The sequence below is a fragment of the Aotus nancymaae genome, unplaced genomic scaffold (assembly GCF_030222135.1).
Source record: "Aotus nancymaae isolate 86718 unplaced genomic scaffold, 86718_ANA_hifiasm-v0.15.2.pri h1tg000006l, whole genome shotgun sequence".
NCBI classification, from domain to species: Eukaryota; Metazoa; Chordata; class Mammalia; order Primates; family Aotidae; genus Aotus; species Aotus nancymaae.
In genome coordinates this window covers 82,788,824-82,811,721 of record NW_026988417.1, presented here as the reverse complement: position 1 = coordinate 82,811,721, position 22,898 = coordinate 82,788,824, and the positions used below count along the sequence as shown (strand labels likewise).

The 22,898-nt window shown below is 33.8% G+C and overlaps 1 protein-coding gene across 1 annotated transcript in view; it reads right to left on the bottom strand.

Moving 5' to 3' along the window:
- MMRN1 (multimerin 1) overlaps positions 1 to 22,898 on the bottom strand; it is a 62,230-nt gene that overhangs the window by 27,063 nt on the left and 12,269 nt on the right. Inside the window, exons 2-5 of the mRNA XM_021673237.2 lie at positions 19,058 to 19,177; positions 16,395 to 16,501; positions 4,643 to 4,747; positions 242 to 415 (exon numbers count right to left, since the gene is read on the bottom strand). Coding sequence (XP_021528912.2) covers positions 242 to 415; positions 4,643 to 4,747; positions 16,395 to 16,501; positions 19,058 to 19,177 — 506 coding nt within the window. The remainder of the gene's footprint in view (positions 1 to 241; positions 416 to 4,642; positions 4,748 to 16,394; positions 16,502 to 19,057; positions 19,178 to 22,898) is intronic.

Genomic DNA, 22,898 nt, shown 5'->3' with positions numbered 1-22,898 from the left:
ATTATGTTTATCAACCAAATGGAATATTCAGTCAAAGACTTGAGTATATTTACTAAAATGTAGATATTTCAAATTATTTCAGAAGTTTAGTGATTTTATATCTCCTTCTAAAAATATCTGTCTTAGATTTCCATACCACCCAAACTAAAGCAAAGATCCCAAAATGATATAAGAAAAGAAAAAATGAATCATTTTCTTCCTGTGTTAACTGAATGAATAATTTGTTTTATTTTATTTTTACCTTTTAGGAAAGATTGAAATTCTCTGCCTTTATCTTCACTGACTTTTTCTTCTAGGGAGGAGTAAGTGTTCCTTACATCATTCACAGTCAAAGAAATATTGTCAATTTTCTTCTGCAGAAGAGTCAGTTTCATTGCCTGGTAGTTCACTTGGTCAGTCATTTTTTGCAACACTTCTGCATATAGAAGAGAAAATTGAGACCATTAAAAATATATTGTGACCCATAGTTAGGATCGTATTGAATGGAGAAAAACAAAAACCCTTTCTTCTACAATCTGGAGCACAACAAAGATGCCCACTTTCACCACTCTTTTTCAACAAAGCACTAGAAGCTCTAGCTAGAACAATCAGACAAGACAAAGAAATAAAGGGCATTCAAATTAGAAATGAAGAAGTCAAATTGTCCTTGTTTGCAGATGATATGCCCTTATATTTGGAAAAACCTTAAGATTCCACCAAAAAAAACAAAAACAAAAAAAAAAAAACTATTAGAATGGATAAACAAATTCAGTGAAATTGCAGGATACAAAACCAACATATAAAACTCAGTAGCATTTTTATATACCAACAGTGAATAATCTGAGAAACAAACAAACAAACAAACAAAATATCTCATTTACAATAGCCACACATAAAGTTAAATACCTAAGAATTCAATTAACCAAAGAAGTGAAACTTCTTAACCAAAGAAGTGGAAGGTCACTGTAATGAAAACTACGAAACACTAATGAAAGAAATTGAAGATATGCCATGTTCATGGATTGGAAGAACAAATATTGTTAAAATGTCCATACTATTAAAAGCAACCTACAGATTCAATGCAGTCCTTATCAAAACCCTAATGACATTCTTCACAGAAATGAAGTACAAAAAAAAAAAAAACTCTAAAATTTATATGGAACAAAAGACCCAGAATAACTAAAGCTTACTTAAGCAAAAAGAACATCAAGGAACAACTGGAGGAATCATTCTACCTAACTTCAAATTATAATATAGAGCTATAGTAAGCAAAACAGCATGGTCCTGGCATAAAAACAGACACATAGACCAATGGAATAGAATAGAGAACCCAGAAACTAATCCACATACCTACAGTGAACTCATTTTCAACAAAGGTGCCAAGACCATACACCAGGGAAAAGACAGTCTCTTTAGTAAATGGTGCTGGGGAAATTGGATGTCCATATGCAGAAGAATGACTCTAGACCTCTCTCTCTTGCCATGCACAAATATCAAATAAAAAAGGATTATCTATTGAAATCTAAGACCTCAAAACATGAAACTACTACAAACAAACATTGGGAAAAGTCTCTAGGACATTAGTCTGGGCAAAATTTTCTTGAGTAATACCTCACAACCACAGGAACTCAAAGCAAAAAAATAGACAAATGGGATCATATCAAGTTAAAACGTTTCTGCATAGCAAAGGATACAAACAACAAAGTCAAGATACAACCTACAGATTGGGAGAAAATCTTTGCAAACCACCCATCCGACAAAAGATTAATAATCAAAATATATAAGAAGTCAAACAACCTGAATAGACATTTTTCAAAAGAAGACATACAAATGGCTAACAGGCATATAAAAAGGTGCTTAACATCACTGATCATCAGAGAAACTCAAACCAAAATTATTATGCAATCTTATGTCACCCTAGTTAAAATGGCTTATATCCAAAAGACAGGCAATAACAAATGCTGGTGAGGATATGGAGAAAAGGAAACCTCATATACTGTTGGTAGGAGTGTAAATTAATACAACCACTATGTCGAACAGTTTGGAGGTTCCTCAAAAAAACTAAAAATAGAGCTACCACGGGATCTAGCAATCCCACTTATAGGTATATACACAAAAGAAAGAAAATCAGTATATCCAAGAGATATCTGCCCTCCCATGTATATATGCAGCACTATTCACAATAGCCAAGATATGGAAGAAACATACACGATCAGCAACAGATAAATGGATAAAGAAAATGTGGCATATATGCACAATGGAGTATTATTCAGCCATATAAAGGAAAGCAACAACATGGATGGAACTGGAGATCATTACGCTAAGGGAAATAAGCCAGGCAAATAACGACAAACATTGCATGTTCTCACTTATTTGTGGAATCTAAACATCAAAACAATTGAACTCAAGGAGATATAGAGTAGAAAGATGGTTATTAGAGGGTGGGAAGGATAATGGCTGATGGGAGTGAGGTGGGGATGGTTAATGGGTACAAAAAAATGTTTAGAGCCTGGGCACAGTGGCTCATGTCTGTAGTCCCAGGACTTTGGGAGGCTGAGGCAGGTGAATTGCTTTGGCCCAGAAGTTCAAGACTAGCCTGGGCAACACAGATAAACCTCGTCTCTACAAAAAGAAAAAAAAAAATTGCCAAGCATGGTGGCACACATGTGTAGTCCAGCTGCTTGGGCAGCTGAAATAGGAGGATTGGTTGAGCTCTGGAGGCGAAGCCTGCAGTGACGTGTGATCACTTCACTGCACTCCTGCCTGGATGACACAGCGAGACCCTGTCTCTAAAAACGTAAATAAATAAATAATAAAAAAGGATAGCAAAAGAAAGAATGAATAAGACCTACTATTTAATAGCCCAATGTGATGACTATAGTTAATAATAGTTTAATTATACATTTTAAAATAACTAAGAGGATATAATTGGATTGTTTGTAACAGAAAGGATAGATGCTTGAGGGGATGGATACCTCATTTTCCATGATGTGGTTATTACACATTGTGTGCCTGTATCAAAACGATATATATACCTACTATGAACCTACAAAAAATTAAAAATTAGATATATATATTTAAAACCACTTAAATTTTTTTTTTTTTTTTTTTTTTTGAGCAGAGTCTTGCTTGTCACCAAGTTGGAGTGCAGTGATGTGATCTTGGCTCACTGCAACCTCCGCCTCCCGGGTTCAAGCGATCCCCCTGCCTCAGCCTCCCGAGTACCCGGGACTATGGGGTCATGCCACCAAGCCTGGCTAATTTTTGTATTTTAGTAGAGACGGGGTTTCACCATGTTGGCCAGGATGGTCTCGATCTCCTGACCTCGTGATCCACCTGCCTCGACCTCCCAAAGTGCTGGGATTACAGGCATAAGACACTGTGCTTGGCCTAAAACCACTTAAATTTTTAATTAAAAATTAAATATACATATTTAAAATCACTTAAATTTCATGATAGGCTTGAAGGTAATTCAAATAAACTATATTTGCACTAATATATTTGAAAATATAGACTTCATTTAGCAAATGGCCACTTGAATGTTAAGACTAAGTGTAGAAATTTGTAAAGAGTATTATAATAGCTTAGATTTCTTAAATGTTTTAACTTTCCCCAGAGTTTTCAGTGTTTTAAAAAAATTATTTCAAAGAGTTCTTGTTACACTCTCAAAAAGAAACAAAGGGGCAGAAAAAGTAACTCTCGCAATTACAGAGCTGATGGCTCATCGCTTGCTTCCAAATTCAATACCTCAGCATTAAAAATATGCAGCTATATATATGTATGTAATTGTAGCTATGTTCTGAGAATTTTCTTGTTGACTCAGGTATTCATTAACCAAAGATTAAGAAACTCATAATTTAGTTTGAATCACTTTATATAGCCGTAATAGTCTCTATCCCTTTACACATGCATTACAGTAATTCAATAATTTTATGGTCTTTTATAAAGATACTGAATTTCAATCCTTTAAAAAACTACAATACAATTGTTAGGGGATATTCAGCTGCATTCTTAAAGACAGCACTTTAAGTCACATTTCTTGAGTGCCTTGTTTTGTATGACTAGATCTATGCCAAACACAGTGAGTAGATGTTTTTGGCAGCAACCAACCTTATGTTTCTAAGAGCTAAAGTTTAGCCTAAAAGAAATGGCAAACAATGATTAGAAAGATAAGAAAATATATGACATGCCCACTTTGGATCAGCAGGTGGTTCTTGTTGATTCTTAGTCATAATTTCATTTCTTAGGGATCAGTACCCATTAAGTGATCAATGAATGAAAGAGAGCCTTCTTAGCTCCCTTAAAAGAACAAGTTGTTCCTTCCATGTCAAGAGTCTTCCATAATGACACTCTTTGGAAAACAAAAGTTTGGTCTTATTTTGGAAACCTGTGATTTCCTTACAACCTAGTATCATAGCATTTTCACTCCTTCTGTGTTTGCACACAGAGCTTCAATAATTATACGTGGTCTTTTCAGTCTGGGAACCTGTTACAGCTTATCCACAATTTCTCCCAACATCCAGCACCAGCAGAAAAAGACTGAGAAGTATGTTAATGTGTCACCATCAATCATTTGACAGCTAAGAGATTTCTTGTTTGGAAGTTGTAATAAATAGTATTGACAATAATAGAGTTAGAGATGATAATAATTACAATCTATGACCTGGGTCACCACAGTCTTGCTGCTGCTGCTGCTCGCCTACTCCTTTGCCAATAGCTGTGTGACTTTCAGCCTGGTTGGTGTGTATCAAATGCTGCTGTTCCTGGGCTAGAAGGAAGCAGAAAGAGAAGAGAGAGAGTTAAGCACTGGGACAGCCTCATTTATTCCAGTCCTGAGCAACAATGTGGCTGACGTACATTTTCCCGTGTACTGACAAATGATGGTCGGGGATGATTGCAGAGTAAGCTGCTCCGCCCCCAACCACAGGGCAATGTGACACCACATAGGGGTGGGAAATACAGGACTCCAATTCTGCGTGGAAAAAAATCTAATTATTCAGGCCTCCTTTCCATGAAAATGGATAGTAATTTGGGGGAGCTGTGTAAACTAGCAGATGTAAACTGCCTGCATAATTGAGGGGATTTTAAAATCCGCTGTGTTAAAAGCTACAGCAGCTTTATAAGTGGACTGCCACAAGGGCTGATTATTTAACAAGGCAATTTCCAACTGGTGTCTACTTGGAAAAAAGGGAGAGCTACAGGTTCCTTACAAAAATAAAAATTGCTGTTTGATTAATAGTGCCACTAAAATGGATTGTTTCCAGATTTTTATAGTCTCAAACTGGACTTAAAATGAAAGTAAACTATTGCAGGTACATTTCAAGAGAATCAACTGGTAAAGTCAGTGAAATTTCAGAAAGTAGAAATTCTTGTAAAAGAAATGTACTCTGTTGAAGAATTTAACATGAATCAAGTAATATTTCCCATGAATTAAGTAAGATTTTAGTGGCAATGTAGTTTTTCATTGAGGAAAATAATTTAGAGAAATGATCTTTTTAAAACATTGAGAACAGGCCAGATAGCTCACACCTGTAGTCCCAGCACTTTGGGAGTCTGAGGCAGGCAGATGACTTGAGGTCAGGAGTTCGAGACCAGCATGACCAACATAGTGAAACCATGTCTCTACTAAAAATATAAAAATTAGTTGGGTGTGGTGCTGGGTGCCTATAATCCCAGCTACTCAGGAGGCTGAGGCAGGAGAATTGTTTGAACCTGGGAGGCGGAGGTTGCAGTAAGCCAAGATCATGTCATTGCACTCCAGCCTGGGTGACAGAGCAGGACTCTGCCAAAATAAATAAATAAATAAATGAAATAAAAATAATAAATAAAATATTGAGAACATCAAATAATATATGTCTTTAATTTACAGACTTCTAATGAACAAATTTACCCATCGAAGTCTGCATGTCAGACATGAGAAACAAGTATTTTGTGTCTGGCTGTGCTTCTTCCCATGTGAATTTAGGAACCAATGAAATTCTACATCTCTAGCACATGTTAATTATGCTCCCCAAGCCATATGAGGCCGTGACTATAACACTTAAGCTTCTCTACTCCACAGGAAGTATATTTGGCATTAATTTGGGTGAGTCTCTATTGTTCGACTGAATTTTTCATTTTTTATTCTTCAGGGCATTGAGCTAAATGAATGAATTTCCATTCATGTCCAAGATTTTTGTTTTGATGCTATTTCTTTTTTATGTTCATTTCCTCCACTGTATTCTATAAAGTCCCGTGTAATTGTTGACTTACGTGTCGACAAAGGCAATCTGCAGCTTGGGGAAAAGTGTAATTATTTAGGGGCTGGAGTGGGTGGGGAAAAGTGTAAATCTTCTAAGACCTAGCAATAAGGTCATTATAGGTGTAAGTTTAAATGAATTCATACACATACAACGATTTAATCATTGCACGAATTTTTATCATGATTCCTTCTTAAAAGGCGTAATAAAGCATTTTATTGTGGCAGCTTAAGTGTAAATCCATCCAAGAGTATAACTAGAGAGTAAAGCAATGGTTCTGAAACTGGGGTCCCTTAATCAGCAGCATGAGCATCACCCGGAAACTTTTGGAGGTAGAACTTCTAGAGCCCCACCTTCGACCTACTAATTTAAATATGAATGTTCAGGATACAAACTTGCAAGTATTTATAATGGTAAGAACATGTGGATTTAACAGGATGAGCAATGATCTTTCCATTTATTTGCTGCTTATCTTTTTGGCTAAATCATAGGAACAAAAAAAGCTGGTGCATTTGCCGGTAGTAACACAACTCAGTAGACTGGATATTTTATTAGGAAGGGAAGCATAATTATAGTAAAAGCAAAGATAATATTGTTTTGTGGTATACAAACAAGGTTACTATTCAAATTTCCTTTTCTATCATTAACTTTTATTGCAACACATATTTCTTTACATCCCATTAGAATACTGTTTTGTTTTGTTTTTCTCCTCATGGATGGAAATCAAAAGTTTCTATAGACTTTGAAACATTAAGTGTCCATGTTTTTTTCACTCTTTCAACTGAGATTCTCATTCAGTAGATCTATTTTGGGGAATGGGGCATGTGTGTATTTTTTTTTGTAAAAAAATTCTACACTTGATTTCTCTGTGCATGGCCCTGGTTATGAACACTAATTTAGAACAAATTGCTAAGCTTTCTATTTCTAAGAGGTAAATTCACTGTATAATGCAGAAAATACTAGATACGTTAATAGTAAAATTGCAATCCAGAAGTAAATCTTCAAAGTCTTTTAAATAGCATTCCTGTTCATAACAAAGGCACATGTGGAAGACACGATTTATTAAATTCTGAGAAATGAAAACCTTGAGTCTCATACCATTCCTTAAGAGTAAGTGAAGTGAGATGGGGGTGGAAGGTGCCCTTCACAGCTTCCTGATTTCCTTATGTAGATATTGCCATTCTTTGTATTGTTATAACACAAGATTCCCTAACGAGGCACTGCTAAGCATGCAAGCATATGAAGAGTGTTTGTGCTGCCTTCACAGCAATCAAATCTACAGTCCAATGACAATTTTAGAATGTCTCAGAAATAAAATTGCTTTCCACTCAAAAGCCAGACTGTTGCTCCTTACTCCCATCTAGCAACATTGCACATTCCCCAACTCCATGATTGTGTTTCGCCAGTATGTAGCAATGTGGTTGGCCAATTGTTAAAATATTGAAATATAATAAAGCCACAACTGTTGGCAAATACATAATGCTGAAGTCCAAGAACTGAAAACCTTAGTTATACAAATTATAATATTAACTAATTACAAGTTAATCATGGATACCTGATAAAGGATGTACTTTGTAGGATATGTGATGAATGGAATTCCTACTGTGGCAGCATCTGAGAACTATTTTTCAAAATTAGTGTTTTGTTGGACCCAAGTCAGGCAGTGTACAGATTTTGTGAAACAGTCAGTGTTTTAGGAGAAAGAACAGTTTATCATTACTTATGATTTATGTATTAGCTAGAACTTCCAAATCGTTTGGTGCTCAATTTATTTTACTTATTAGTAAGTGCTAATTGTTCTGATTGCATAGTTATTTGATAACTTTAGTCCAGAAGTTTATAGTAAATTATTGAAAACACTGAAAAAGAGACAAAAGTTTAACCAATTTTGAAAGCATTAGTTTCAGGTATCATGAGTATGAATTTTGTGAATCTGACTACAAAAGGAAAATTTTATCTTTTAGGAACCTAGCCCTAAATTAGCTAATGATACTGTGCCAAACTCAGTTAGTCTGGAACATCTTTTAATATGTACAATATCTAAATAATATCAAATCATTTTAAAAAGTAAATTCAATATACAGTAAATAAGTTAAATTACTTGAATGAAAATCAACTTGATTTTCAATATTGGTGGATTATTTTTTTGTGCTAGGTAAATGTTGGATTCAAACAATGCTACAAATTGGTATAATACAAAATTAAAATTACTAGATTCATTTTTCATAATGACATTTACCTATTATGTTAAAGATTGTTTGCAATCATGAATTGTGAAAATATTAAAGAATGTTATGAAATTAGTCATATGAAATAAGTATTCCTAATAATAAAAATTTTCAGTGAAATCAATTGAAGTAAATAACTTAAAAAATACTTTATCAGATAATGTTAATAAAGTGCCCAAAAAATAACTAAAATATTTAGAAAAAATCAGAATTTTAAATAATTTCTTATGTAAAATAATAAAGCATTTTAGAAAAGAAAAATATTATAGAACTTACCTAATATAATTCTGACCTAGGAATGTCATTGCAAATCAGTTTTATGATACTACTTTTTGTAAAACAACTTCTTAGAAAACTTAAAAGTTGACTTAATAAAATTAAAAAATATTATTAATGAAACTTGAACTCTTTCATATACAAACATTTTCACAATTTTCCTAAGATATAAAAATCAAGAATTTTAAAGCAGTTAATTTTTTTAAATCTCAGTAAATTAGGAGGAAAAGCATCTTTAATACTACATTAGTAATGTAGTAATACATATGAACACTTAAGAAAGAATCTCCATGAAATTTGTATATGTGAAAATTTAATTTTTTAGACAAGTGAAGCCAGTGCACTAATAGTGAAAAAGTAAACCAGGAGTTTCAGGCAAAACTAGATATATGTCTGTTTTTTAAAAATTTTGGCACTAAAAGTTACTGCATTCAAATATTTCTGATTGAAACTATAATGTGTTATCAAGCAAAGACTTGAAATCTTTTCAAGTCTTTGAAAGATGGACAGACAGAGAGATGCAAAGCAAGAACACAAGCTAAAAATTAAAATAATGGAAGAATATTTGGGCTTCAAAGAAAGTGTGTGATGTTACAGCTAAAAAGGCATTTTGTAAATTATATCAAGTCCTATGTACTCACTTGCATATAAATTGTGAAATTTAACATTTGGTTAATAGACTTTTTTAAAAAAAGAACTGATTTTCAGAGATGACACTCTAACAGAAATGCAAATTCTTTTTCAGCTTTAGAAGAAAAAAATTTCCCTTGCTAAACTGGAGATAGTTTAAAAACTGATGAAAAATAGTATAGACAAAAAATTTCATGTATTCTATAAATATATATTTGAAACATATATATTCTATTTTAAATGACTATATATTAACTGAAATATATAGATTATATATACCATTTGAAACAAAAATTAGTAAAGACCAATTATATTTTAAAATATATATATATATATTTTGAGACAGAGTCTCGCTCTGTCACTCAGGCTGGAATGCAGTGGCATGATCTCTGCTCACTGCAACCTCCACCTCCCAGCTTCAGGCCATCCTTGTGCCTCAGTCTCCTGAGTAGAAGGGAGTATATGCACCCACAACCACCCTGGATTAACTTTTGTATTTTTATTAGAGACGGGGTTTCACCTTATTGGTCAAAGAGGTCTTGAACTCCTGACCTCAGGTGATCCACCTGCCTCTGCTTCCCAGAGTGCTGGGATTATAGGTGTGAGCCGCTGCACGCAGCAAGAATAGATTTTCTAATGAATTGTTTGAAAATAAAATTTATGTGACAAAACTAAAAAATTCAGTAAATATTCCTTGATTTATGCTGCCAAACAAATTTGGCCTGATGATGTTTCCAAAGCTCTATAAACTAATTAAATGGGATACTTATTCAAGAATTTTCATGATATAGTTAATAATAAAGATAGTGAACATTCAAAAATGCACATAGTATTTAAAGGCTGATAAAAATTGAATGCAATCACTTTTTATTCAGGAAAGCCCAGTAAATAATTCAGCAGGAGGACAATATAATTGATGTTAATAGAAATTACAAACTTGGGCCGGGCGCGGTGGCTTATGCCTGTAATCCCAGCACTTTGGGAGGCTGAGGCGGGTGGATCACGAGGTCAAGAGATCGAGACCATCCTGGTCAACATGGTGAAACCCCGTCTCTACTAAAAATATAAAAATTAGATGGGCATGGTGGCGCGTGCCTGTAATCCCAGCTACTCAGGAGGCTGAGGCAGGAGAATTGCCAGAACCCAGGAGGCAGAGGTTGCGGTGAGCCGAGATCATGCCATTGCACTCCAGCCTGGGTAACAAGAGCAAAACTCCATCTCAAAAAAAATAAAATAAAATAAATTACAAACTTATTGAGACCTCGTGTCACCCAGTGACTAAATCTGAAGGGTCTTTAAAGAAGGTTGAGTTAGTTCCCTATATTAAATTACGTTTCTGACAAGGACATAATTTAGCTGGTATCATCCATGGCAAAAGAAAAAGCATACCAATATAATTTGTAGAAATCAATAAATTGCTTAGAAATTATTAGAATGATATGAGTGATTTTTGGTATGATTTATATTACTTGGTCTGTAGTTTTAGACTGGATTATAGATAACCCATTAATTTAAGAAAATAAAAAGTAATGCATTCTTAATTTTTGATTTACATACAGTATTGATTTATGTATTAATTGATGTTACTGAATTGGTTGTTAAATGTTTGACTGTGACTGCTGCCCTTTCCCACCCAATCATCATAATCAAGAGTCAGATTGGTTTGGGTGCTTGTGACCCTGAAGTGGAGCGACCTTGATACAAATCACAAAAGCATTTTACACAGGATTTATTTCCAGGGGTTCAAAATACTTTGGTAAAGCTTTATTACAAACAGTGACATGTTATTTTAAGTTGTATCTTATAATGGAATTTTAATCAGGTCTCTTCATTTTACTTCTTAAAAAGTATTACATGCTGCATATTTAATGTGAAGATTATAACATGATGTTTTACTTAACATCCTTCAAGGACTGCGGAAGCAGGGGCAAGGGCGCTTGCTCGCTCTCTCTTTAACACACACACACACACACACACACACACATGAGGATGTGTGGGGGTATTTGAAATCTTCTAGGCTCCTATGTGAGAGTTCAGTAGGAGCATTCATCAAGATATATTTCCCTTTGTGCTACCCAGTCTAGGAAAGATTCTGAATGCTCAAGAAGTAAAAATTTACCTAGGGGAGAGGCAAAGTGGCAAGAATAGAAAGGAGGCAAATGAAGAGCATCAAAGTTTAATTTATTGACCTGAGGGTCAAAAGAACTTGAGATATATATATCATTCATGTGATCTTGAAGAATGCTATTACATTTTTTAAAAAGGGAATAGGCAGTGATATGCAGGAGAGAATCAATAGATTCAAAACAGAAACTAAAAACACAAGAAAAATTTTAAAATCAGTAACAAGAGGGAGAGGGAAGAGTAAATTAAAATGCTGTCAGAAAGAAAAAAGAAAGCAATTGAAAGAGTTAAAAAATGAACATACATAGAAGTATCAAGTGAAAATCTAGTTTTCCTGCTCTCGTGTGATTCATTTGATGATTCATTCCTCCGTGTATAAAAATAATATATATAAAATGAGAGAAATTAAACCTTTTTCATATTTTATAGTTTTAAGAACACTAATTTGAAAGAAAATGTGATTATAAAGTATTTTATAGTGTTAAATGCCAAAAATTAATGTCATAGCATGTGCACACGTGCATGTGCAATAAAGCTTCCTATTTGCTCTTAGCAATATTGTTAATTCATTGTTGTTTTTTAGAATCTAGGTGAGAAAACTGTACTCCTGAATAAAAGAAACTACTAAGCATCACATAAAGGTCCTTGAGATTCAATTGTCACATGAATCTCTTTGCTCTGGAATTCATTGGTTGGAGTCTCTTTCAAAGCTGTTAAAAACTTGAAATGCCTGTTTTTTACAAATTCAATAGTTTGTGTTATCTTTCCCTACCTCTGTTTGTTGACTGGAGTTCAATACTTGCATTCATCCCAATTTATTACAGGGGATTTAACCAGCCACAGCAAAAAGCTGATAGGATTTCTGACAGTGGAGTCAGTTACTCTCTTGTGATAAAGAGCCTGGTTGATTGATGCTCTTTTGTTTCTTTCATTTAGCAATCTTTCTGTCTCCCCAAATGTATTCTCTACCACAAGGACTGCCACAGATTCTAGGTTTTCCAAGCAATCTATCTTTCACTTGAGCACAGACCTTTGCTTTGTTCTATACAGGACAGATTTCTAAGTTTCTTTTTCTTGGTTCCCTTCTGAGCGATAGATACAGAGACAGAAGGACATTTATTTAAGTCAACTAAATTTTTAAAGATCTTTGTGCACTTCAGATGTTTTAAAAATGCAATATATATTTTTAAGTTGGATTCCTTTTTGCTTTTCTCCTGGCACAATTACTCTTTTTTTTCTCCCTTGCAATGGAAACCCTGACCTTGATGGATCAAGGACTTAGAGAAGCAAGGTCAGGAAGTATCTACAGCAGGAGCAACAGCTTCCTTATTAGATGCTTTAGATGCTTTTTTTTTTTTAATTAGATGGCTTTTATTTGCAAGGCTTTTTTTTGTTTTCCTTCCAAGCCTTTGAACCATATGGAGGAAATCATTAATGGCAACTCAGTAATGAGGATGTTTGCTCTCTCTTCCACTCAGAACCAGAAAACCTTACTGTGTGGCTTGAGGAGACAGATTTCCAGCTGATCCTGCAATATCAAGTGAATACTTGCATGGTGAATGTTCAGTGTACATGTTAAGCTTTACTGAGATTTGCTAGTTAAATTGAAGTAGGCAGTTTGGTGCAACAACGACTTATGGGTACACAATGTTCTTCACTAAATGCATCATAATTTTATCATGAAAGATGCTTAGAGGAGGTAATGTTCTTTCTCAAAGAAAAAAGCATTTGCTACTGCTGGGAAGAACTAGATATGCAAAACTACAAGGAGTACATTTTAAAATACTCTTGCTGGAGAAGCCCCATATTCAAATGTTAGTTACAATAGCTCTTATATAATTTATTGCATGATTTCACGGCATTTGTAAAACCAAATTTTTTTCATATATTCATAACATATGGTAGGGGCCAGTTTATTTCAACACTTGTACATGCTTACATTTTGTCAGCATTCATAATATCTGCAGTACAAAACAGAATGTTATAAAATACCTTTTTCCTATTAAGGACCTGATGATTAAAGCCACTGGATGTTTAAAAACAGATTTGCAAAGAAGTTTTCTTCATCCTCTATAATGTAACACTATTTGTATTTAAATCATTGTCCTTGTGTCATTAAAGCAAGTCACACTTTCCTTGTTCTACTTCAGAATATTTTAGAGACATCTACTGGAAAAGAGTATTATTGCAAATTTTATAAAACAGATTTAAGTGTATGTTACTGCTGACTTTTTGAAAAGTATCTTGAATGTCATATCACAAAATTAGGTCCCTTTCTAAAGGCCAAACCCTTGTGCACTCTGACTTTGATGACTCACTCCTCATTATATACGAATATATATATTTGAAATGAGAAAATGACATAACAAATTTAAAACATATCAAAACTATTACTTTGATGTTGGATTGAATGGTCCTTTTTTCCCTCCAATAAAGCTCTATTCATTTAGATTTTTAAAAATTGGTTTCCTTTTGATAATATGACTAATATTTTTTTATCAGGTAATCTAGAACTGTGGTTATCAGTATTTTGATTATCTGAGTTGCAGCTGAAGTACATGTGTGGCAGATTAGCACATTGTGGAATAAACAGATAATCTCCCCATGGATTCTGAATCACCATATCTCTTTCTAACAGTCTGGGGATGGATCCACATCCCCAAAGAAATAGAAAGAAGGGTATAAAAGAAATAAATGGAAAGAAGGGTACAAAAGTGGAGGAAAAGAAGTAAAAAAGAATACAGTTGCAAACAGCTCCAATTTATTCCTGAACTGGTGATATTTCTTGCGTATTTTCAAGATCTCCCTAATGCAGTTTGGTTAGCTATTAGAAGGGGAAATGTGCAAATAGTCCCTCAGGAGAGAGACAATGAAGGTTCAAGGGACAAAGGGACACAATAGTTCCTAATACAACCAGTGCATCCATTGCACTAACAGAAAATTCAACTGTTGAAAATACAACTGCACTGAAAGTGAAAAGTAGAATGGCCAAAGTATAGTAAGGAGCAACAGGAGGTTCTTTTGGAATCAAAGCTATATTAGAATCTGTGGTATGGCAACATGACACAATACACACATCTGCCACTGGAACATTATTCCTGTTGTAGATTTCAGTAGAAAAGAGGCCTTTCCATAACAGCTTTATTAGCAGATACCTGAATTATGAGTGGTTCCAATTACACTATTATGACAGAAGGTTATAATCAGAACTGTTTTGGCACATTTTTTGTCACTGGAAATTAATACAATGATTTGTAAACCTAGTATAAAAACTATCCACAGGTTGCTTCTAATTAGGATATAAGGTGTCATTAAGTAATCCCTAAAGTACTTGAATTCATAGTATTTCATATCGTGCTTTGAAAATTGAGAATGCCGGGACACAGTTGATATTTGAAACTGTCAACTAGTCTTTGTTTCTTGTGTCTATATTTACAGTGAAGTTGTGGTATTTTTCTTCCTACACGTACGTAGTCCACCACAGTGATAAAAAGTTGATTCATAAGTATACAAGATTGAAGCGTGGAGCAACAGCAGTTCTCATCAACTAGAGTCCACGACATTCTTTCTTCTGTAGACTTTTTCCCTGCCACGTGTCTACAAATAGGATGTGTAATAACATCCAAAATTTCTAGAAATGTGCTCTGCAAACAAACACTTGAATCGTCAAGAAATAATGATGGAATTAATAATCTCATATCCTTCTTCGTAGAATAGAAATACAGACCTCAGAAACAGAATTCTAAATACTATCCAGAACTTTTAATCATTCACCGACTCTAGAAAAAATATGTTTTACCATTGTGAGTATATTTGTGTACTTCATGGAAATCAGAAATCAGGGCCATATTTGGGTCTTTTTAGATTATGCTAAATTACTTTATTTCCAAATATTTTCAGCATAGATTATATTTTATTTAAAAGTTTATTTTACCTGGTTATAAATGCAGTACATATTCATTCTATAGTCTGAAAATATATTGAATTTTTATGACATCTTTGAAATTCAGGCCAGACCCAGAGCAAATAGCATTATGGCAAAATTTGCCTGCAGATTTTCTTTGTATGGGTTAGTAAAACCATAAATAATATCCCTAACTAAACTACAGGATTCCTAGAGCTTTTGTATTATAATTTGCTTCTTCTTAATGTGAGTCATAATGGTTTCTCCACACTTATATTAATTTTTAATCACAGTCTCTTACACTGTTGATTGAATTCCCCACAACTGCTAATGGCCTTTCTTGTAATATTCATTCATTTAAAATATGTATGCTGATGCCATATCTTATTTTTCAAAGGAAATCTGTTTAAAGCCAAAAGCAAAATAATAGTCACATGGATATTAGGCCACAGTGGGTTACCATGTGTTTGATCAGCCTTGCCACCAGAAAGTCCTTAAAACCTCAGTTGAAAAAAAAAATGGCTCCATTAGGATTTTAAAATAGAAAGAATTATTCATGGCATACTTTGTATATCCTTTGATACTAAATTTCATTCATACGCACGTTATTTCAAATAACTGAACTGGAACAAAATTAGAGGGTAGTCTTATTTTTATATTGAGTCACTTCTAATAATACTTTGTTTAACAGTACAAAATTAGCATCCTTGATATTTTAATAAGGCATGCCTCTATAGCACATAGTTAAGAATAAGTAAGATATTTCATCAGATTTCCATTTACTCATCATATAAACCCAACATAAAAATGGGGCAGAAGTTAAGGAATAGCTTATGAGACTTCAGGGTGCTGTAAAACCTGCTAAGTTAGAAAGCTCAGAAAGGTAACAGTCCTAGGAATTTGGCTACATGCTAATTTACCTCGGTTCAAACAAGGAAATGCAATTCTTTTCTTCATTAGAATCAGTTTCTTATTGTTCAGAATTGTGATTATGAAATTAGTATTAGCATATACCTTTCAGCTGACATTTTGGCCCACTGTATCCAGGACAGCACCTCCAATCCAATGAGGTGACAATTTTATGTTGCATCCTGTAGATAGGATTGGATATCCTCTGAGATCTAGAAAGTTGAGCAATTGGGGGGAAATCAATTATTTGTTTCATATTAAATTATCAGTTGGAATAATAAATATAAAGTTTTTGGGACAATGCTTACAATATAACAAGCATTTATTAAGTATCGTTTGTTATTACTATAATAATAATATTCATCATCAATATTATTGCCTAACATAGGTTTCTTTCATACATTACAAAAAGCATTAGTGGTTATGGTATTTGGTATTTTAAATTGATACTTGTCATTGACTTTCTAAAGATATCATAGCTTTTCACTTGATAATACTTTTAGCTAAACCAAAAAACTTATTTTCATTCCAATTTTAAAGTTACATGGAGATAACTTATTCTACTTCAATTCATATTATTTCCTATATTGTTACAAGAAAAAAGATATGTATTTCCTCCAGATCAATATCAAACAACTTGAACCAAATTAAATATTTGTTATCTAATTGAAATTATGATAACCACCATCATTTTCCCATTGAATTTTTCATCTTTGAAGTTTTGTAATTATACTACCTACTATTTTTGTCATATAGTATTTCTCTGTGACGGAGAGAAAGAGCAAGATAAGGTCAGAGAGACAGAGAAGGGATGTAAAATGGGGAAATTTTATTTCTAAGATGAAACCACAGAACATCAGAAGAGAAATAAGGAAACTATAGCACTTCAACATGACAATCAACATAATTAGTGAATGCTACTAAATTGTGAGTTCTGTGTATGTGGATGTAAGTCATAAGTACAATTTGGCCATATTAGTCTTACCCATGTAACTTTAATATTTAGCTGATATGTATCAAATGGGTCTGTAAAATGGGCACATACTATCTTGCTAATTTTCATTAGTTTATGATGAAGGCATTATTATTTTCCTGATTTGCTGTTGAGGAACCTAGAGAACAGAGAGACGAAATAACTTGCTCAAAGTCTCATATCTAAAAGGGGTAGAGCTGTGATTTTTAGCCCATGTTGTGTGGGCTAGCCTCCCATGTAATTATCCTGGAGTTTTCCACATGCAACTATATGGAGACAACAGTCATCCACATGGGTACACCCTAAACATGTGGAGCAATAGCATTATAACAGACTGGGCTTTAGGGGTTTGGGTTTTAGTTTCTGCTATAACATGACAGGTAACTGAGTATGTCTGAGGCTATGTGTCAGTTCCAAAATGAGCTATAAGATTCTTTCCATTTGTAAAAGCATGCTAATCATTTACCTTCATTTATTTCAGTAAATCATTCTATCTCGTGAAATATTATCTGCAATCCCATACTTAAAGCTAAGTAGGAAGTAAAGCAATTGGAAAAGGACTCTATATAGAGTTTGTAAGGATGAGCTCAAGCAGTTGATTGAACTACTACTGTTGGGGACAATATTCCTGCTTTGGCAAAATGAGTATCTGTTGCATGTAACTCAGACATAATAAAAGAAAAAGTAGCAAATATGGCATAAGTATTAAAAATAGTGAATGAATGGACCCATTCAGAAGGCATAAAAAAGATAAGATACGAGAATAAAGATAAATACTTCCGGTTTGTTTAAAGAAAAGAAAAAAAATCAAAAGAGCTCACCTTGAATCCAGAAGGGCAGTATGCTAGGGGTTAGTGTGGTAAAGTTTTCATTACTAAAGATTTAGCAATGCATTCTTTGTGTCTCATGTTGACAAGGAAATTGTCACAAAGGGAGTAAAAGCTGAAAACAGAACTGGAGCTCAGTGCTCCCAAATCCCGAAGATGTGCTTAGCTCTCTGGACCATGAACTTTAGCTATTCCTCAAGGGACTAAGAAACACCTTGATTTTATGTATCCTTATTGTGCACTGTTCCAGATTGCCATGTGTCAGATTCATTGCCTGAGTTATTTGTATGACAATTTGCATAACATTAGCCATCACCGCCTGAATAACAATTTGGTTTTTATTGCAGGCTCTTCAGAAACACCCCCAGCTGAGCTACTGTGACTACATGAATTCAGAGAATTTATCAATTACTCAGCCCTATCTTTTAAGACAACAACATAGATTTAAAAAAAAAAATGAAAATCAAATGACATGGCTAATTATAATAGATGCAAGAAGAAAAGCTTCACTTAGCTGCTTTAATATGCATAATTGTAACTAGAAGCTTTCCCAATTTTAGAATGTGAACCAAATTAAAAACTTCTGTCTGACCTATTATGAAGAGAAAATAATGAATAAATCTTCAAAATTGTGCATGGATTTCATAAGCAATTAAAGGACAGGATTGTTGACCAGACATAGAGCAAAAGTAATAGTGATAGTAAAAATAGTAATAAGCATGAGAATTAACATTTATTGAAGGCTCACAAAGAAAAAGGCACTAGGCTAAATATATTATTGCATTATTTCAAATGATTCTAAAAATGACCTTATGAGGCAAATATTACTGTTTACGTTTTCACTTACTGAAGCATAATGTGACAACCATCTCTTGACCCCACTATGCATATGTACCTTGGATGACTATATTCTCAGCTATAACTTATTATGTTGCAAGCAGTGGTTATCTTCAAGAAATATTACATACCTCTGAGGACAGGATCCACTGGTCCAGCCACAAGGTCCTCTCTCACCTGGGACGTAAGAGACCTGGTTGTCCAATATCACTGTGGGAGATAACCTGGTATGTACATAAGCACACCAATTCCTAAGGAAGATCATAATTGTTAGGGAAAAATTATTGTCAAAAAGAATTCTTTTCATCAAAATTATTTTCACAGACAAACATCTATTTTAGCTATAGTTGTACAATTGCTACCTAGCTTTAAAATATTTAAATATAAGAGAAAATAATTTATTACTACATTGCTGTACTCAGGGAATGTGAAGAAACACTCAAGATCAAAATAAAGAAAAGAATAAATCAAAGCTAAAATGAAAAACCTGCAGGTTTAGCTGTACGATAAATCAAAATGCAAGAGTGCTCTTATAGCAAGTATTAATATTAGTACTGAGATAAAGAAAAACTCAGATCTGGATCCACTACTTTTAATTATGTGCAGTAAAGTATAAGTAAATAAATAAGTGGTTTAAAAATCAAAAAAGAGGGAAAAGAACTGTTATTAGCTGCAGTGGATATGATTGAAACTAAACAAAATACAAAATAGTCTAGATGAAGATTATTATTATTAATAAGAGACTTCAGCAATGTAATTAAATATAAATGTTTATGAGTTAATACAAAATGAACTTGTATTTATTTAATCACATGGTTAATATCAGTTATATTTCTCTGTACCAACAACGAATTCAAAAAGACAGTATTAACAATAGCAAAAAAAGAAAACCCAAGAATTATGTACCTAAGAACAAATTCAGCAAAAGAAGTGCTAGGTTTAATATGTAAAAATTTTTAACTTTATTGAAAAACCTTAAAGTCCAATGAATCATGTTAATTAATGGGAAACCCAATGCAAATATGTCAATTTTCCTCAAATTAATCTCCAAATTCTATGCATTTTTCATAACAAATGTTAGCTTGATATGAGGAGTTAAACAAGCTTATTCTATAATTTTTCATATACTAAACTAAAAACAAATTTCAGAGAATTCTGTCTCTGGCTATATAAACTATCAGATTTACCTTTTTATAGTAAAAATTATAAATCTGGACAAGGTATATAAAGCAACAGTTTTCAGATGTTGGATGGTAAACAATGTAGTGATATGATTCTTAAGAAAAGGAAAATATGTGATGTTAGCTCCACATTCAATCTAGTTTTGTGCCTGTAAACAGTTTTCAGACTGCATCACAGAGGAATGGATTCCAGAAAAGATACCAAATAAGGAAAATAGAAATCTAAGTTTGAGGATATTAAGGTGGTTAAAAAGTATGACAAAGATTAATAAAATGAGGGGGACAGACAGAAATGTCATTTTAAAAGTCAATATAAGGGTGCCCTTGAATCTTGGGCTGAATAGTATTTTGTGCTTGTAAACAACAAAATCCAGACGCTAATAAAATAGCATCCACAATGCCTAGCATAAAAAGCAAATAAAACTAGATACAAGAGAAAGCAGGAAAATAGGACCAATAAATGGAGTAAAAATCCAGTGAATAGAAAAAAAAAAAAAAAGACAGAGATATCATAGATGTTAGAATTAGCAACTTGTGGCTTTAAAACAATTAACCATTAAATAGAACAAGAAGTATACAAAATATGAATTAAAAATGGACTGGGTGTGTTTAACAGAAGTTTGGACACTGTAGAAAGTAAGACCAATGAACTTGAAGACAAGGATTAGAAACCATCTGAAGTACAGAGAAAAAATTCAAAAACATAAATGAACAAAACCAAAGTGGTCCTAAGATTGGGCAGAATAAACATGTGAAGAAAAGAAGGGAAAGTTTTATAAATATGTTTTTAAAAAAATCAACCCTCAAATCCAAGAAGCTCAATGAATTCCAAGAGGATAAACAAAAGTGAAACCTCACTTAAGTACATCATACACAAATTCCAGTAAACAACACATAAAAAGAAAAAAGCATGTTAACTTCTTTATTTAATCATTCCACATTGTCATCCATCTAAGGCAGATAAATTGAGCTCCATAGAACTTATTGTGTTCTCTTGAATGAGATGTTTAAAATTTCAGGCCTCTTAAAGAAGTAAGAAGACATGCTGGCACATGTTAAATCTTTTGTGACAATTGAGGCGAAAATAATGTGAAACAAAGAACTGGAAAAAGCAAGAAATAAAAATAAGAAAGATTTAAAATTGAGAGGACAGCAATAAAGGGATCTTTGAAAAATAAACTAGATTCCTCTTGCAAATGCAATGATGATCCTAATTACTGAGACTGACTAACTTCAACAGAAGCACAATTAAATTGTCACTTGAACATTCTCTGAATGACTGTGGAGGGGGGAATGTGGGGCAGAAACAATACAAGTGTCACCATCACTACATGCTCAGGGCTCTGAAAAGAAAAAAATATATTCATTCTCTATGAGGTAAAATGATAGTGTCACCTGGCAGAGGCCTTTTGAAATCCTAAATATTAAAACAATCTCATGACTAAAATAGTTGAAGAGGCAAAGAAGCAGATCAGCAGATTGCTTATGGCCCAGCAATCTTTGATCCAGTGTAAATTGGAAGAACTATCCACAGCAAAGGAGCCCCTGGTGTGACTTGTAATTAGGTTTATGCTACCAATGAAATAAGCTCATTAAGGGATGTTAAAAATGTAAATACAATTTTAAAACCAAATTATCTGAAAATGTAGATTTAAAAATAGAAAATGAAGCATGGCAAAATGGTGACAGGCCGTTTAAAGGCAAATGCAATGATCCCAGACAAGCATTTTGCTTAAACCTAGTAATCTTTTGTACCTTTCTAGACTGATTATGGTGGATGGAGAGCAGTTACTTTGAAGTGTTTAGTTTTCCATGGGGTCATAACCCTCCATCCAGCAGACCACATTTGGGATTCTCTTTCAGGGTAATAACTATGTCGCTTTTGTGCAGCAACATGTACTGAAAAAAGCTTGTATTGATTCTTTGGATTTTCCAAGTTAATAGGTAAAAGGTTTGTTCTAGGAAAAACAGACATCTTTGGTTATGAGCAAAGGCCTAGCCTGTTGAACATATAAAACAGAGAGGGGAAAGGATTCTATCATGATTCATAAAACTTGAAGGCTTGTGGGTAATGAACTAAGAGAAGGCATCATAAATAAACGTTAACTATATTTTTTATTTTAACATTTTACAAACCCAATCTTTCAGGAAACTAGTGAAAAGACTAAATGTAAAAAACTTCTATTAATTGACTAAATAATGGCCCAATCATACCGATTCTTATCCTGAACTGAGTGAGAGGGGACTAAAGCAAAAAAGATGGCTTTAAATAATGACCACACAGAATATTTTCCCAAGAAATAAACTGACAATCTAAGAATGAACATTATTCAGTTATACCAGTCCTTAGAACCCACATGAATAGGTTGCTTGTCATCCAGTTCAAAAGAAGCAAAATACTTAAATTTTCTTCTTTTTCTTTTCTTTTTTTTTTTTTTTTGAGACGGAGTCTCATTCTGTCGCCAGGCTGGAGTGCAGTGTGGCAATCTCGGCTCACTGCAACCTCCGGCTCTCTGGTTCAAGCAATTTGCCTGCCTCAGCCTCCTGAGTAGCTGGAACTACAGGGGTGAGCCACCATTCCCAGCTAATTTTTGTATTCTTTTAGTAGAGATGGGGTTTCACCATGTTGGCCAGGATGATCTCGATCTCTTGACCTTGGGATCCACCGGCCTCGGCCTCCCAAAGTGCTGGGATTACAGGCGTGAGCCACCGCGCCTAGCCAATACTTAAACTTTCACGTTAATGAACTGTGGCTTTAATCGACACAATAGTATGAAAATACCAAGTCCTG